The sequence below is a fragment of the Nicotiana tabacum genome, chromosome 4, assembly GCF_000715075.1.
Source record: "Nicotiana tabacum cultivar K326 chromosome 4, ASM71507v2, whole genome shotgun sequence".
Lineage (NCBI taxonomy): Eukaryota > Viridiplantae > Streptophyta > Magnoliopsida > Solanales > Solanaceae > Nicotiana > Nicotiana tabacum.
In genome coordinates this window covers 17,818,942-17,834,586 of record NC_134083.1, presented here as the reverse complement: position 1 = coordinate 17,834,586, position 15,645 = coordinate 17,818,942, and the positions used below count along the sequence as shown (strand labels likewise).

At 36.5% G+C, this 15,645-nt stretch overlaps 1 protein-coding gene across 4 annotated transcripts; it reads right to left on the bottom strand.

The window, feature by feature from the left end:
- Positions 1–177: 177 nt before the first annotated feature.
- LOC107774412 (chaperone protein ClpD, chloroplastic) lies at positions 178–6,760 on the bottom strand. 4 transcript variants are annotated; one of them, XM_016593935.2, is made up of 12 exons: positions 5,710–6,760; positions 4,647–4,804; positions 4,341–4,573; positions 4,083–4,191; positions 3,879–4,009; positions 3,680–3,781; positions 3,317–3,598; positions 3,107–3,210; positions 2,732–3,026; positions 1,191–1,424; positions 843–1,079; positions 178–699 (listed from the first exon to the last, which is right to left on the bottom strand). In XM_016593935.2, exons 1-12 carry the CDS (start codon positions 6,405–6,407, stop codon positions 373–375), a joined length of 2,910 nt encoding a protein of 969 aa, XP_016449421.1. In that variant the 5' UTR covers positions 6,408–6,760; the 3' UTR covers positions 178–372. The 4 variants fall into 4 exon arrangements, with proteins under 4 accessions (XP_016449421.1, XP_016449422.1, XP_016449423.1 ...); XM_016593936.2 differs by having other exon boundaries at positions 3,107–3,213; positions 4,341–4,570; XM_016593937.2 differs by having other exon boundaries at positions 4,341–4,570.
- Between the last annotated feature and the right edge of the window lie 8,885 nt (positions 6,761–15,645).

Genomic DNA, 15,645 nt, shown 5'->3' with positions numbered 1-15,645 from the left:
TCTCTTCTTTCCCTCTGATAAACTAAATGAAAGTTCGTGATGATTAACCAAGCGCATCTTCCGTAGAAAGAATATCCGACAACCAAACCCGTCTTGGTTGAAGCTTTTCATTATTCACATGATTAACTAATTCTATCTTCATAAAAAATAAGGTGAACTATGGTTAGCTTCTTTCTCTTTTTAGCAGATAAATTGTGGGTTAAATACAACGATCATAAAAGTTACACATTGTTGAAAGAATAATCTGCGGCATGTCTTTACATGTATGAATCAGCTATCTAAAACTATACAAAAATTTACTCTCATACAGGGAGCTGCATCGTGCTGTTATACCTTACAATACAAATGTATCAACCAATGAATACACTGGTTTCACCTGTTTGTGACAACTGGATTTCCGTTCGCATCAGACAAATGGATACTCTGGGTTGACTTGTTAGCGACAACAGGATTTCCAGACTCATCTAAATTAATTATAGCTACATCACCAGGCTTGAGATCCCCAGAAAGTAAAGATTCACTCAGGAGATCTTCAACCATTTGAGTAACAGCCCTCCTAAGAGGGCGTGCACCGTAGTTTCTGTCAAATCCTTGTTGGCATATAAGCTCCATTACTGCTTCTGACACCTCCAAGCTTATTTCCAATGAAACAAGCCTAGCCCTTACCTCCTGCAGCATCAGGTCTAGTATCTGGAGCATCTGAAACGGAAAAAACAAAGCAGTAACTCACAGTATCCGACTGCTTTCTAAAGAGATGTGAGAGAATAAAAGACCACCCCAGTCCATTGAGTTATCAGATCAATGCAACTTTTCAGATCAAACTAGAGGTATATTATACGAACCTGGGGCTTCTCTAGAGGACGGAATACTACTACTTCGTCTAGCCTATTCATCAACTCTGGGCGGAAATATGTCTTGAGCTCTTCCATCACTATTGCTTTCATACCAGCATAGGAGGCTGCTGATTCGTCATCAGCAAGCAAGAAGCCAATAGTATTCTGTCTACCCTTTACTATGGCTGTAGAACCCACATTAGAAGTCATCACTATCAGGGCATTCTTAAATGATACTCTTCTTCCCTGTTGAATCAAGTTTTCATAATTAGCAACGACAATCTTCCAAAACAAGTTTTACACCCCACCTTGTGGAACATTTTAGAACAATAAGCCAGATGTAAAAACGGATCTAACCTGAGAGTCTGTTAGGTGACCATCTTCAAACAACTGAAGGAGAATATTGAATATGTCAGGATGAGCCTTTTCAATCTCATCTAGCAGCACTACAGTGAAAGGCTTTCTTCTGATAGCTTCAGTAAGTGTTCCTCCTTCTCCATAGCCTACATAACCAGGAGGCGATCCAATTAACTTGCTCACAGTATGCCGCTCCATGTATTCACTCATATCCAATCTTAGCATGGCAGATTCCTGTGCAACACAAAAAGATACTTCGCTGAGTACATAGAAATTCACAAAACCAAGCGATCTTTAAAATGAAACAGAACCGAAGATAACAAATATAACTCTAGCAATTTGATGATGAACTTTTAAGAAAAGTAGAAGTATAATTCTTGATGATGAAATTCTTTTTAATGAAATCTTAGCCACAATTTTCATCTAAAAGGTTGAACAGAGAATGTCGTTCAGATGAATTTGATTTGATTCAATCTCTGCACTTAAGTCACAAACCGTCTAGGACCAAGAGATCCAAATTCAGTGTGATGACAAGATTAAAAGCAGTGCTAACTATACGACTAAGATCCAACTTTTAGACGAAGCATACGCATTATCAAAGCTCACTTAGTACTTTTCATTTATTTTGCCAAATTACGTGCCTCCCACCATAGGTGATCAGAGACTTTTTCTGTTCTTTCTTTTGAGGCGGGCTGAGTGGGGTGTAAGATGCAAGGATCTAGTAAATGTAGCGGACTTATCAGATGCATAGACAATGCTTGACTTCATTTCTCATTGAAATGGATGAAGGAATAATCTGATCCTGGCAACAGGAAAAGAGATTTGAAATAAGCCAGTAATAGAGCACTACCTAGTACCTAGTATGTCTGAACTTGAAGTACTTATTAGTGGCCACCAATAATCAGAAGTCGTTCTCCGACAAGATTAATTGGTGGTGTTTCCAACGCTTCATTTGACCATGCCGTAATAGCCATAGAAACCTAGAATGGACACACAGCACAGCCTCCGGTACCCTTTCCTTCTCTCTTTCCGGTTTTTATCATGTGTGTCCACAACCACCTAAAACACAGTCACCATATCTTACTATCATAGTATAATACTTTCTTTACCCGAATCACCACTACCAACAACATAGAAAATTCCCAAGAACATCAGAACCAAAAAAAGTCCTGAGAACACCAGTACTATTACCAGTGCCTAACCATTGTCACTGAAGTGGCTGGATTGCAACTTCTTGAACAAAACTAACTTCAGTGGCAAAACTCGGGGACTGTCTGGTGAAACAATTAAGGCATCTAGAATGAAAAGATGAAGCACATTTCTTATCTTACATAGTTCTTCTCAAATTTAGACAAACTAATAAGAGCAAGATTTTGTTTGTGCAAAATAATGCTGCCAGAAATCTTGGTCAACATGCTCTACATTTAATAACCAAAATTGTGGGGAAGCAATATTTCAATTTAAGAGTACCACAATTGCTTAATCTGGAGATGCGTCTTTGGATGAATAATGCAAAACAGCTCATTTTTATTAATACTTACAGAACCAAAATAAGACGCTGCCAAAGCTTTAGCTAGTTCAGATTTTCCAACTCCAGTAGGACCACAGAAGAGCATTGCCGAAATTGGTCTATTTGGGTCCTTAAGGCCAGTTCTGGATCTCTTAACAGCCCGACAAATGGCTGTAACAGCCTCATCCTGACCAACAACCCTTTTTCTAAGCTGCTCATCAAGACCAACCAGAAGCATTCTTTCATCAACAGTAAGCTGCTTAAGGGGAATGCCTGTCCAGAGTGAAGCAACTGCTGCTATTTCCTCAGGTCCAACTACCGGAGGTCTAGAGTAGAAATCAAAGAATTTAAGTTAATTTACTTATGATTTAAATTTATGACTTCAGACAATCTTTATTCTACGTACTCATCTTCATCAGATGTAGAAGACGATGCTGGCTGTAAATGAAGTTCACTGTCATCATTCAAACAAGATGCATCATCATTTTCTGTCAGCTTGCTTGCCAGGATCTGCTATAGAGGGGGCACAGGTTATTGTATTTAGACAACATAAGGTAGTTCAAAATTTTCAAGACTGCAAAATCTAGAGAGTTTGTATAACATTGAGTACTATTACCACTTCATGCATGGCTTGAACAGCTCTAATCTCCTGCCAATAATCACTAGGTGATTGTGAGAGTACAGATACCTGCTGTTCCTTTCTTCTTTTGTGAGCTTGCATACGAGATTTACTACCAGCCTCATCAATAAGATCAATAGCTTTGTCGGGAAGATACCTATCCGGTATATATCTTGCTGACAGTTGCACAGCAGCATTTATGGCATCCAAACTGTATCTACACTTATGATGTGACTCATATTTCTCACACAATCCCAACAGTATCTGGACAGCATCCGCCTATATAATTTAGGAAACAAGAATATCTGTTAGGACCTTAGATACCCACTTGTGCATACAAATGCATAGAGTATTATTCACCTGACTTGGTTCATTAATCAAGACGGGCTGGAACCTTCGGGCAAAGGCCTTGTCCTTCTCAATGTGCAATCTGAACTCATCCATGGTGGTAGATGCAATACACTGTTACAAGAACAAAATTTAAGCACAGAGTCCATAAAATCCAACATTATGAATGCAACTACATAGAGTAATGCATGGAACCAGAATAGGAAATTACCTGCAGTTCACCCCGCCCAAGTGCTGGCTTTAGCAAATTAGCAATGTCAAGACCAGAACCCTTATTTCCCCGTCCAACTGTGCCAGCACCAACAAGGGTGTGGACCTCATCTATGAATAGAATGATATTGCCTGCAAATTATGTCACCAAGCTAAGCCAATGATCTAAAAATTTGACCAAATTTTACTTCCATTCTATGCTCACCTGACTTTTTTACCTCCTTAATTAATGTAGTCACGCGCCCCTCTAGTTCACCCCTCTCCTTTGCACCTGAAATCAGTAGTCCAATGTCTAAAGACATTACCCGCTTTTTCTGTGTACGTAGCAAATAACCACTAGTTAAGTTGGTGCAGCAGTTAGTGGAACAAGAGTATAGGAGATGCATATTAAATTACAAAATGGTTCAAGGAATCCCCGGAAAAATAAAAAGAATACAAAATATGAATTCATTGAAAAGCCCACCATTAAAAATGCAGGGATATTTCCCTCAGCAATGTTTATCGCCAGCCCTTCGGCTATTGCTGTCTTCCCAACCCCAGCTTGACCAAGCAGAATAGGATTGTTTTTGGTTCGACGGCAGAGAATCTCGATAATTCTCTGAACTTCAGTCTCTCTGCCAATTACTGGGTCTATAAGGCCCTCACTTGCACGGGCAGTAAGATCCACACAAAATTGCTCCAGAGCATTTTTCTCTGCTGGAAATGAAATGCATTTGAGACAGCGTGCCGAACTAAACACTAACAAGAGAGTGAGAGGAACTGGCCATACCATTTGCTTTCTCAGCGGATCTGTCGATAGTTATTTTTCCAGGAAAAGATTTATCGCGCGACCTTTTGAATGAAATTGGCTCTCTACCATCTTTAGCAAGCTCTCCTTGAAGCCTGGAAACTGCCTCAGCTGCCAACCGATTTACATTTACTCCTAACCTGAAATTAGGTCAGTTGACCATGCCATTCTTATATAAATTACTTGTAATAGATGACAGAAAGATAATCATATTGCAAGAGAGCATTTGTTTTTTTATTTTTCTATTTATTGACAAGTATATCAGCATGCTTTGTTTAGAGCACAATATGCGTTCATGCATAGCGCACCATCAGAAAGACAGAAACAGAAATTGCTTATCTACAGGAGGTCAAAATATTAAGCTACGGTTGTCAGGCCTACAACTTGAAAAAGAATATGCACATACATGTACACACAAGAAGACAACCCAAATAAAAATAAAAAGAGGCAGATATCATTCATAAGTTAAGAACAGAATACTAAGGTAAGCAAACAAACAAATATCTCTTGGTATTTTGTATACGCTTGGGAGGCAAAACAACACTAAATGTAATATATGGCAAGCAAGGATAAACGAGTGAAGGATAACTTCTAGCAATAAGTTCATTGCTTCCTAGCAACAGTCGGAGACAACATCTCATTGCTCCTCAATTGTAGAAGCTGTTTTGGACTCAAAATAAGCAACATTAGCTTATCTATTCGTGATCCGAAGATTGTTTCAGCTTTACCAAAAGCCTATTACTTTTGCTCTTAATATACTCATCATCCACTACTAGAGGCAGATGTAGTGCTTTAGTTAAAGGTTCATCTAAACCCAATTAACTTTGGCTCAAACATGTATATATGTTAAAATATGCACCAAATAAATACAAATAATAGATTTCAAACCCAAAATGGACTGCCGAACACATATTCAAATCGTGTATCCGCCTCTAACTACTTGCTTGCTCTACCAAAAAAACCAGCAGTTCCTATACTGAAAACAAAACTACTTGCCAAAAAATGAAAAAAAATAATAGCTTTCTTGACTGACTATCTGTAATACCTCTTGAGCACACGAGTAGCGTTACCATCATCAACGGTGAACAAACCAAAAGCAATATGCTCAGGAGCAATAAAATTATGTCCCATGGTCCTTGAATACTCAACCGCCGCCTCAAATACGCGCTTTGTACTTGAAGAAAACGCTACATCAGTAGCCGACGTAGCAGAACCGGAGTCCTGAGAAGCCAGTTTCGCTTTATCATCCTCCACGTCATCATGCCATATGCTCCGAACAGCTTCGCGGGCTTTATCAATAGTTATCCGAGAACCAAGGAATCCACCAGGGCTACGATCCTCTGCGATCAGACCCAGCAAAAGATGCTGTGTATACACCATATCTTTGCCCAAAGCCTTTGCTTCTTTCTGTGAAAACATCACAGCTTTGATCGATCTCTCAGTAAATCTCTCGAACACTCCAGAGACAATATACAAAGAGCGCTTGATTTTACGAGGAATTGAATTACAGGGTCGATGAGAAAGGGAAATTCCAAAAAGGGACGAAGTAGAACTGCTAGTAGCGGTGGTGGCGGTAGTAGTAGTAGTAGTAGTAATATGAGAGGAGGAAGAAGGGCAATATGGGAAAAGCGAAAACACGGTTTGACATCTCTTGTGAGGGTAAGCAGAAACATAGCGACGAAGCTGAGAATTGAAGCTGATTGTTGAGTTCACAGAAAGTGGAGACGAGCACGTTAATTCCATTCAAAAATTCTTCAGCAAAAATATATACAATTAATTTCAACAAAAATAGGAGATGATGAAGAAGAAGAAGAAGATGATGAAAGGAAAAGTCAAAAGGGGAGGGTGAAGTACTTTTAAGGATTTAGAAAGAGTACATTTATATAAAGTTCTGAGATTGAAAGATTCTTTCTGGAATTGGAGAAGACTACACGTTAAAGGCACGTTTTGGTAAAAATGGGGGGAGAAAATGTGTTAGATATGTTAAATTTCTGTTCAAAAGAGTCTGTACCCAGAAAAAATGTGACTTTTCCATGAAAATGCCGAAACCTGTCATTTTATGCCAAAAAGAAAAGGAGTACAAGTTGTGCTTTCCTGTTTAGAGATTATCCTTTTTGTCTTAATTATGCAACAAAAAAATAGATATTATTATAAAATAAAAACTGTAAAGTAAAGACAAGTAAAGAAACTGATATATTATTCAAACTTCAAAATTATGTACATAATCAATTGAAACTCCTCTATTTATAGAAGAAAGGAAGCAATTGCGAATCTTTTCATGAAGCAACTGCAAGGCTTTTCTTTAGCTGCTTGTAAGTTGTCTGCATGAGCTGCTTGCAACCTGCATGTTCAATAAGAAGCTGCTACAAATCATTTCATTGAGCTGCTTGCAACCTGCCTACATCAGTTGCTTGTAGATAAACTTCAACAGAGTATTAAATGGATAATCTTCTTCAGGAAGATTATCTATAGCGGAGTAATAAATGGACATCCACAATATAATTATTTTCATAACACTCCCCCTTGGATGTTCATTAAAAAGTATTGTGCCTCGTTAAAACCTTACTAGGAAAAACCATGTGGGAAAAAATCTTAGTAAGGAAAAAAGAGTACATCCCGTATTTTACTCCCCTGATGAAAACTTTGTTTCAAATATTTGAGTCTCTGCATTCCAATCTTGTATACCATCTTCTCAAAAGTTGAAGTTGGCAAAGATTTAGTGAATAAATCTGTCGGATTGATACTTGAACGGATTTGTTGCACATCAATGTCACCATTTTTCTGAAGATCGTGTGTGTAGAATAATTTTGGTGAAATGTGCTTCGTTATATCTCCTTTTATAAATCTTCCCTTCAATTAAGCTATGCATGCAACATTTGTTTTCGTATAAAATTGTGGATCTTTTATCACACTCCAAACCACATTTTTCTTGAATAAAATGAATCACTGATCTCAACCATACGCATTCCTTACTTGCTTCATGAATAACTATTATCTCAGCATGATTTGAAAAGGTAGCAACAATTGACTGCTTTGTGGAGCGCCATGATATGACAGTACCTCCACATGTAAACACGTACCCGGTTTGAGATCGAGTTTTATGTGGATCAGATAAATAACCTGCATCTGCATAACCAACAAGATCTGCACTACCTTTGTTAGCATAAAACAAACCTATATCAAGAGTTCCCTTTAAATATCGCAAAATATGCTTAATCTCATTCTAATGTCTCTGAGTAGGAGAAAAGTTATATCTTGCTAGTAAATTAACAGAAAATGCTATGTCAGGCCTTGTAGCATTAGCAAGATACATAAGTGCACCAATTGCACTGAGATAGGGTGTTTCAGGACCCAGGAGTTCCTCATCCTCTTCTGGAGGTCGGAACGGGTCCTTATTCACTTCAAGTGATCGAACAACCATTGGTGTACTCAATGGGTGCGCTTTGTCCATGTAAAAGCGTTTTAAGACCCTTTCTGTATAGGCAGATTGATGCATAAAGATCTCGTTTGCTAAATGTTCAATTTGCAGTCCAAGACAAAGTTTTGTCTTTCCAAGATTTTTTATCTCAAATTCTTTCTTAAGATATTCAGTTGCCTTTTGGAGCTCTTATGGAGTTCCAACAAGATTTATGTCATCAACATAAACAGGAAGTATAACAAATTCTGATGTCATTTTCTTTATAAAAATATATGGACAAATAACATCATTTATGTAACCTTCATTTCCCGAGATTTTGAATATGCTTTATGCATTTTAAATCCTTCAGGGATTTTTATGTAAAACTCATTATCAAGTGACCCGTATAGATAAGATGTAACCACATCCATTATATGTATTTCAAGCCTTTCACGTAAGGCTAAACTGATGAGATATCGAAATGTTATGGCATCCATAAGGGGTGAATATGTTTCTTCATAATCGACTCCAGGTCGTTGTGAGAATCCTTATGCGACAAGGCGAGCCTTGTATCTTTCAACTTCATTTTGCTCATTCCTTTTTCGCACAAAAATCCATTTATGACCAACTGGTTTTATACTAGCAGGTGTTTGGACTACTGGTCCAAAGACCTCTCTTTTAGAAAGTGCGTTCAATTCTGATTGAATTGCCCCTTGTCATTTTGGTCAATCAAATCTTTATTGACATTCTTCGACAGATCGGGGTTCACAATCCTCACTATATTGCATAATGTTAAGTGCAACATTATAAGCAAAAATATTATCCACCACTATTTCAGATCGATTTAAATTAATCCCATCACCAGTAGAACTTATTAAAAGTTCCTCGCTCACTTGAGTCTCGGGTTCAGTGAGTTCTTTAGGAATCTCAGAACTAATCAGATCATTTGTCTCTTCAGGAGATCCCTTTATAGTATCATTTTGATCATTTGTCGATTTTCTTTTTCGAGGATTTCGATCCTTAGAACCCAAAGGCTTACCATGCTTCAGGCGTGCTTTAGGTTCACTAGTTCTTATGCTAGTAGATGGTCCTGCTGGGACATCAATTCGTATAGGCACATTCTCTGCAGGGATATGTGACTTAGTTATCCTTTTCAAATCAGTAAATACGTCTGGCATTTGATTTGCTATATTTTGCAAATGGATGATCTTCTGGACCTCCTGATTACATATAGGGGTACGTGGATCAAAATGATATAATGATGAAACTTTTCACACAATTTCTCTTTTGATTTCCTTTTTCTCCCCCCCTATCATCAAACCGACAATCTGCAAATCGAGTAGTATATAAATCTCATGCCAATGGTTCAAGATAGCGAATAACAGAGGGTGATTCAAACCCTACATATATTCCTAACCTTCTCTGCGGGCCTATCTTACTGCGCTATAGTGGTGCTACTGGCACATATACAACACATTCAAAAATTCACAGATGGACAATATTTGGTTCATGACCAAAAACTAATTGTGACAGAGAATATTTATTATAATGTATCAGTTTGAGATGGATAAGTGATGTTGCATGCAAGATAGCATGGCCCCAAAATAGTAGTGGGCAATTTTATTTTCATAAGTAGTGGTCTTGCTATCAATTGCAGGCATTTAATAAATGACTCTGCAAGACCATTTTGAGTATGAACATAAGCTACACGATGTTCAACTTTTATCCCAACTGATAGACAATAATCATCAAAAGCTTGAGATGAGAATTCTCCAGCATTATCAAGGCGAATAGCCTTTATAGGATAATATGAGAATTGCGCCCTTAATCGAATTATTTGGGCTAATAGCTTTGCAAACGCCAGGTTGCGAGATGATAGTAGGCACACATGAGACCATCTTGAAGATACATCTATTAGGACCATAAAATATCTAAACAACCCACTTGGTGGGTGAATATGTCCACATATATCCCCATGTATACGTTCTAAAAAGGCAGGGGATTCAATGCCAACCTTCATTGGTGATGGTCTAGTGATCATTTTGCCTTGATAACAAATATCACAAGAAAATTCATCATTTGTAAGAATCGTCAGGTTCTTCTCACTCGAATTTTCAGTAATTCGCCTCATCATTATTGATCCAGGATGGCCCAAACGTCCACGCCAAAGCACAAAAGTATTTGAATCAATAAACTTCCGGTTTACGATAGAGTGTGCTTCAACTGTACTAATCTTTGAATAGTATAAGCCAGAAGATAAAGTTGGTAATTTTTCTACAATGCACTTCTGGCCAGAAACATTCTTTGTAATACAAAGATATTCCATATTCATTTTATCTATCGTCTCAACATGATACCCATTTCGGTGGATATCCATAAAACTCAATAAGTTTCTTCGGGACTTGGAGGAGAATAATGCATTGTCTATAATAAGTTTTGTTCCCTTAGACATAAATACAATAGCTCTTCCGGAGCATTCAATCAAACTTATATTACCAGAAATTGTAGACATATTTGCTTTTTCCTTATGCAAATAAAAAAAGTATTTCTGATCTTTGAATATGGCATGAGTTGTTCCACTGTCAATTACACAAATATCTTCATGATTGGTCTTTGATCCAAACATAATTTGAGGATTATCCATATTCTTCAAAATGACATAAACAAAATAAATATGATAGTAAACCTTATTATCAAAGCATAATTTTTATTTATGTACAACTATTACATAACCATACTATATACTACAAACAATAAAAATTAAAATATTTACATCTCTACAGATTCAATACCGATCACATGACTTGTTTCTCCTTCTGGGAGTGCAAAGTAATCAGCTACATCCAAATGCATGAAGTCTAAATTATCTTGAGAAATAAAATTTGCTTCAGCATTTTTCTCTGTCTTCTTCAGGGAGGCTTGATACAGCTCAACCAGGTGCTTTGGCGTACGACATGTACGTGACTAGTACCCTTTTCCTCCACATCTATAGCATGCATTTTCTGGCTTTACTACTTGCACCGCTTCATGCTTTTGTTCCTTCCTTTTCCACTGCTGGTGGTGAGAAAGGTTCTTTGGTGCATTATTATTACCATGATTAGAGTTTCTTCCCCGACCACAGCCATGACCACGATTGGGGCCACGTCCTCTTCCACGCTTAGCTTGGTGGAAATTCGTCTCATTCACTTCAGGGAATGGACAAGAACCAGTAGGTCGGCTTTCATGGTTTTACATTAATAGCCCATTATGTTTCTCGGCTACAAGAAGATGTGAGATAAGTTCAGAATACTTTTTGAATTCCATTTCTCGATATTGCTGTTGCAGGAGCATATTCGAGGCATGAAAAGTGGTAAAAGGTTTCTCCAACATATCATGATCAGTAATATTATCACCACATAGTTTCAATTGGAAAATAATTCCGAACATAGCAGAATTATACTCACTGATAGATTTAAAATCTTATAGCCTTAGATGAGTCCAATCATAACATGCATGGGGAAGAACGACCATCTTCAGGTGGTCATATCTATCTTTCAAATTATCCCATAGTATGACTGGATCTTTAACTGTAAGATATTTCATTTTCAGGCCTTCATCAAGGTGATGGCGTAGGAATATCATTGCTTTGGCACAGTCTTGGTTTGATGCCTGATTTTTGTCATTGATGGTGTCTGCCAGACCCATCGCATCAAGATGAATTCCGGCATCAAGCACCCAAGACATGTAGCTTTTGCCCGATATATCCAGGGCTACAAATTCAAGTTTAGAAAGGTTTGACATTATTTAGAAAAAGAAAGTTCGTACCTGTGATACTTTCAAAGTATTTGCTCGAGATGGCAGAGTCTCGTGCTGATAACGTATTATAAAATAAAAACTGTAAAGTAAAGTCAAGTATAGAGAGAAACTGATATATTATTCAAACTTCAAACTTATGTACATAATGAACTAAAAACTCCTCTATTTATAGAAGAAAGGAAGTAGTTGCGAGGCTTTTCATGAAGCAGTTGCAAGGCTTTTCTTTAGCTGCTTGTAAGCTGTCTGCATGAGCTGCTTCCAACCTGCCTGTTTAATAAGAAGCTGCTACAAATTATTTCATTGAGCTGCTTGCAACCTGCCTGCATCAGCTGCTTGTAGACAAACTTCAATAGAGTACTAAATGGATAATCTTCTTCAGGAAGATTATCTATAGCGGAGTAATAAATGAACATCCACAATATAATTATTTTCATAGCAGATATTGTTTTTCTAATAATTTACACTACACTATTCAAAATCTACAAAATTTAAAACTTCTTTCCTAAGTAAATTTTAGACTTTGATATAGTATTATTTTTGTCTATTAAGTTTACTTTTTAATTATATTTTGATAACTGTGGCAATTGGACAAACTTGCGCATATACAATCCAGCGCATTTGCTTTCTCCTGTCTAGTATGAATATATCTGATTGTCAAGACTTATAGCCTGTTTGGTCAAGTTTCTCCGAGATCAATTTTTTTATTTTGTAAAATATTTTTTTTCTAAAATCAAAGTATTTGATCAAGATTTTAAAAGAAAAATATATATATATATATATATTTTGAGTAGAAGCCGAAGCAGAAAAAATTAGCTTATTCTTATAAATATTTTTTTGAAAAATATTTTTGAGAAAAAATACGCTTAAAAGTAATTTTTAAAGCTTAGTCAAATACCAATTGTTGCTCAGAAGTGATTTTCAAATTAATTAATCAAATACAAATTGTTTCTTATCAAAAATATTTTTAAAAAAATTCACTTTTCAAAATAAGCTAATTTTAGGAGTACTAAAAGAATTGCACCATAGTTTTTCATAATTTTCATTTCTGTTTCATGGATCATTAGATCACACTTTTACCACTAGATGACACATTTTACTTTTCAACTACTATTGTTTTAATTTTTTTCCTACTACAATTATTATAAAGCATGTTTACAATATTCTAAATTTGATGCCTAATCAAATATGACGAAGTAATAGTTAAATGTAATTATTCGTCTGGGCCCACGGAAGGAGAGGAGGGGGGAGGGGGCAGTGATGGAAATAATAGAATGCAGAGGGAGCACGCAATTCCTTGGACGGAAGACAGGAGAAAAGAAGCTTACGGAAAGGATGGATTCATTACTACTTAGAGGTCCCTTACCTATGAAGTATGAATTAACGAATTCCCATTTTCCAGAGTGGCTTTGGCTTGTGGACAAGACACGTCATTCGCCACACGCCGCCTCTTTTGTAATATCTTGAAGATAGTAATGATCAATTTAATTTGGGCACACTTATTAAAAAAATATTAAATTTTAGACAAAAATAGTTAGTATAACTAAATTATTCTTAATTAAATGTTGTAGCATATTTAATGTGATGAGTAAAAATTTTTTAGGAATACGTACATAAGATTAATTTTGAAAAAATAAATTAAATTTTTTCTTAATTATATAAATAAACACTTATTTTGGATCAAATAAAAAAATAAATTAATTACTTATTGTGGACCGGAGAAGTAGCGTTATATTCTTCAATTTTTAAGTGCTTCTAGCAAATTTAGTTTTCCAATATTACTTGTTTTTTTCACCTTTACATTCTCTTGCAACACCCAAGTGATTTGGCAAAACTCTTGTACTCTCGTTTTCATTCTTTTTTCTCTTTCTCAGCACTAAGTCATAATTTTTTTTATTTTTTTTTGATAAGTAACATACAAATTAGACATTTTGCATTATAATAATTCAAGAAATAACAGAGAAGCAGCAAGTAAAAAAAGATTTTAGTGTCAAATCCTCTTTCTCAAACTTCATCTCTCTTTCCATCCTGTCATCCCATTATTGGTCTCCTCCGAGCCAAAGGGAAAACAGATTGCTTTCTTTTGATTCGACGAATTCAGACAAAAACGCCTGCAGGATGCTTACGGTGATGTTTTTCGTTCGTTCGAGAAGTATTGGCTTAATTGTTAAAGTTACTGTCATGTAATCAGAAGTCGGGCGGTTCAAAATCGAACCGAACCGATGACTAGTATTATCGGGATAATGGATGGTGAACGGATTGATATTTTATAATTAACGGCTTAACGATTTGGGAGCAGATTATTCAATTTTCTTATCGGATAAACCGTTAACCCGTTAAGAATTTTTATATTTACACTTTTCTATGGATCTTAAAGTAGCAAGAACTCGTAAGACTCGATGTCCATTCCAATTTATAACTTTTCCACCATTATTTTCAATTCTATCCAACTCATCAGGTCTCTCAGGATGCGTACATTAAGTCCGTCAACAAAACCACCCATAAAAAAGAATCCATTTCAATATTATACCAAAAAATTTCTATTTGGTTTAGCCGATAAACCGTCCGATAATCGTTAATTCGATACCAATCCGCCTGTTATCTTATTGGATGGCTAGCGGATTACTATATTTATAATCCGATAACCGATAAGCCGAACCGTTAAGCATAATTATCCGCCCGATAAGCACCCCTAATCAGAAGATCGCCAGTTCGAACCATAAAAATAACATCTTGCAGAAATACAAGGTAAGACTGCATACAATATGCCTTTTTAGTCCGGTTCTTTCCCATACCCCACACATAAAGGAAACTTCTGCATAAGGTACTTTTTGTACCGCTCTAAAGTTTTTGTTGAGGTTTTAATTTTTAAGATGAAATAGTCTTAAAATGAGGGTGAATGGGAAATGGAGGGAAAATGAAATTTTTGAGTAAAATTTTAAGTTTTCCCCTCTTGACAATGAGACATTGTCCCATATTGGAAGAGGAAGAGATTTTTGGTGGGTATATATATAATTGCTCTTCTTGTAGCTCTTAAAGAGTTAAGAAGAAAGCAAGCCTCGCGCCGTCGTCGTCGTCGCTCGTTCGGATTCGGATTCGGATTCGGATTTGGTCAAATGATTGATTGATTAATTTTTTGGACCAAATTTATTTGTTAATAGTAAATATTAACGTAAGATTATCCGCATTTGTAACGGATATTTTCCAATTCGTGTATTGACCATTTGGCAGCAGCCTAATGCTCTTCCCACCATGAATGTGCTTGCTTCACAAACATGAATGTGCTTGCTCCACCATGGAGGGTGGACGTTTGGTCTTCTTCAACACTGGCTGCTATATATATGTGCAGCAGATGTTGAAGAAAGACACACAACACACAATTCGCTCAACAAATTGGCTATACATTGCACTCCTTTCTTTCAGCATTTCCATACGATTTTCTGAGTTTATACTCCTTCGTTCTGCATTGTTTTTAACTTCAAACAAAGCAACTGTAAGTGTGATTTGCTACCGAACTTTGTGTTCGCTGAAACACTGGGGTTTGAAGTACCGCTACACCAGTGTGTTATTCGTTCTATCCTGGGAGGAAATAATCCATTACCTTGGGTACTAGGAGGGGATTAAATTCCTTAAGGAAACACTGTGAATTCAGTGGGCTCGAATTTATTATTGTTTCATTACGTTAATTTATATTTTGCAGAATTATTATTTACAAATACAGCAATATTGACGGGAATAACAGTTTTTACTTTATATTTTAAGACCATAAACTTTTCCATCTATTAATTGCAT

Excerpts from the sequence above, each read along its gene's own strand:
- LOC107774412 (XM_016593934.2), bottom strand. The coding sequence starts at position 6,407 with ATGGAATTAACGTGCTCGTCTCCACTTTCTGTGAACTCAACAATCAGC. Across the intron at positions 3,214-3,316 it reads TTCAAGCCATGCATGAAGTG|CAGATCCTGGCAAGCAAGCT; the intron begins GTAATAGTACTC and ends CCCCCTCTATAG. Across the intron at positions 700-842 it reads GTCCTCTAGAGAAGCCCCAG|ATGCTCCAGATACTAGACCT; the intron begins GTTCGTATAATA and ends TTTCCGTTTCAG.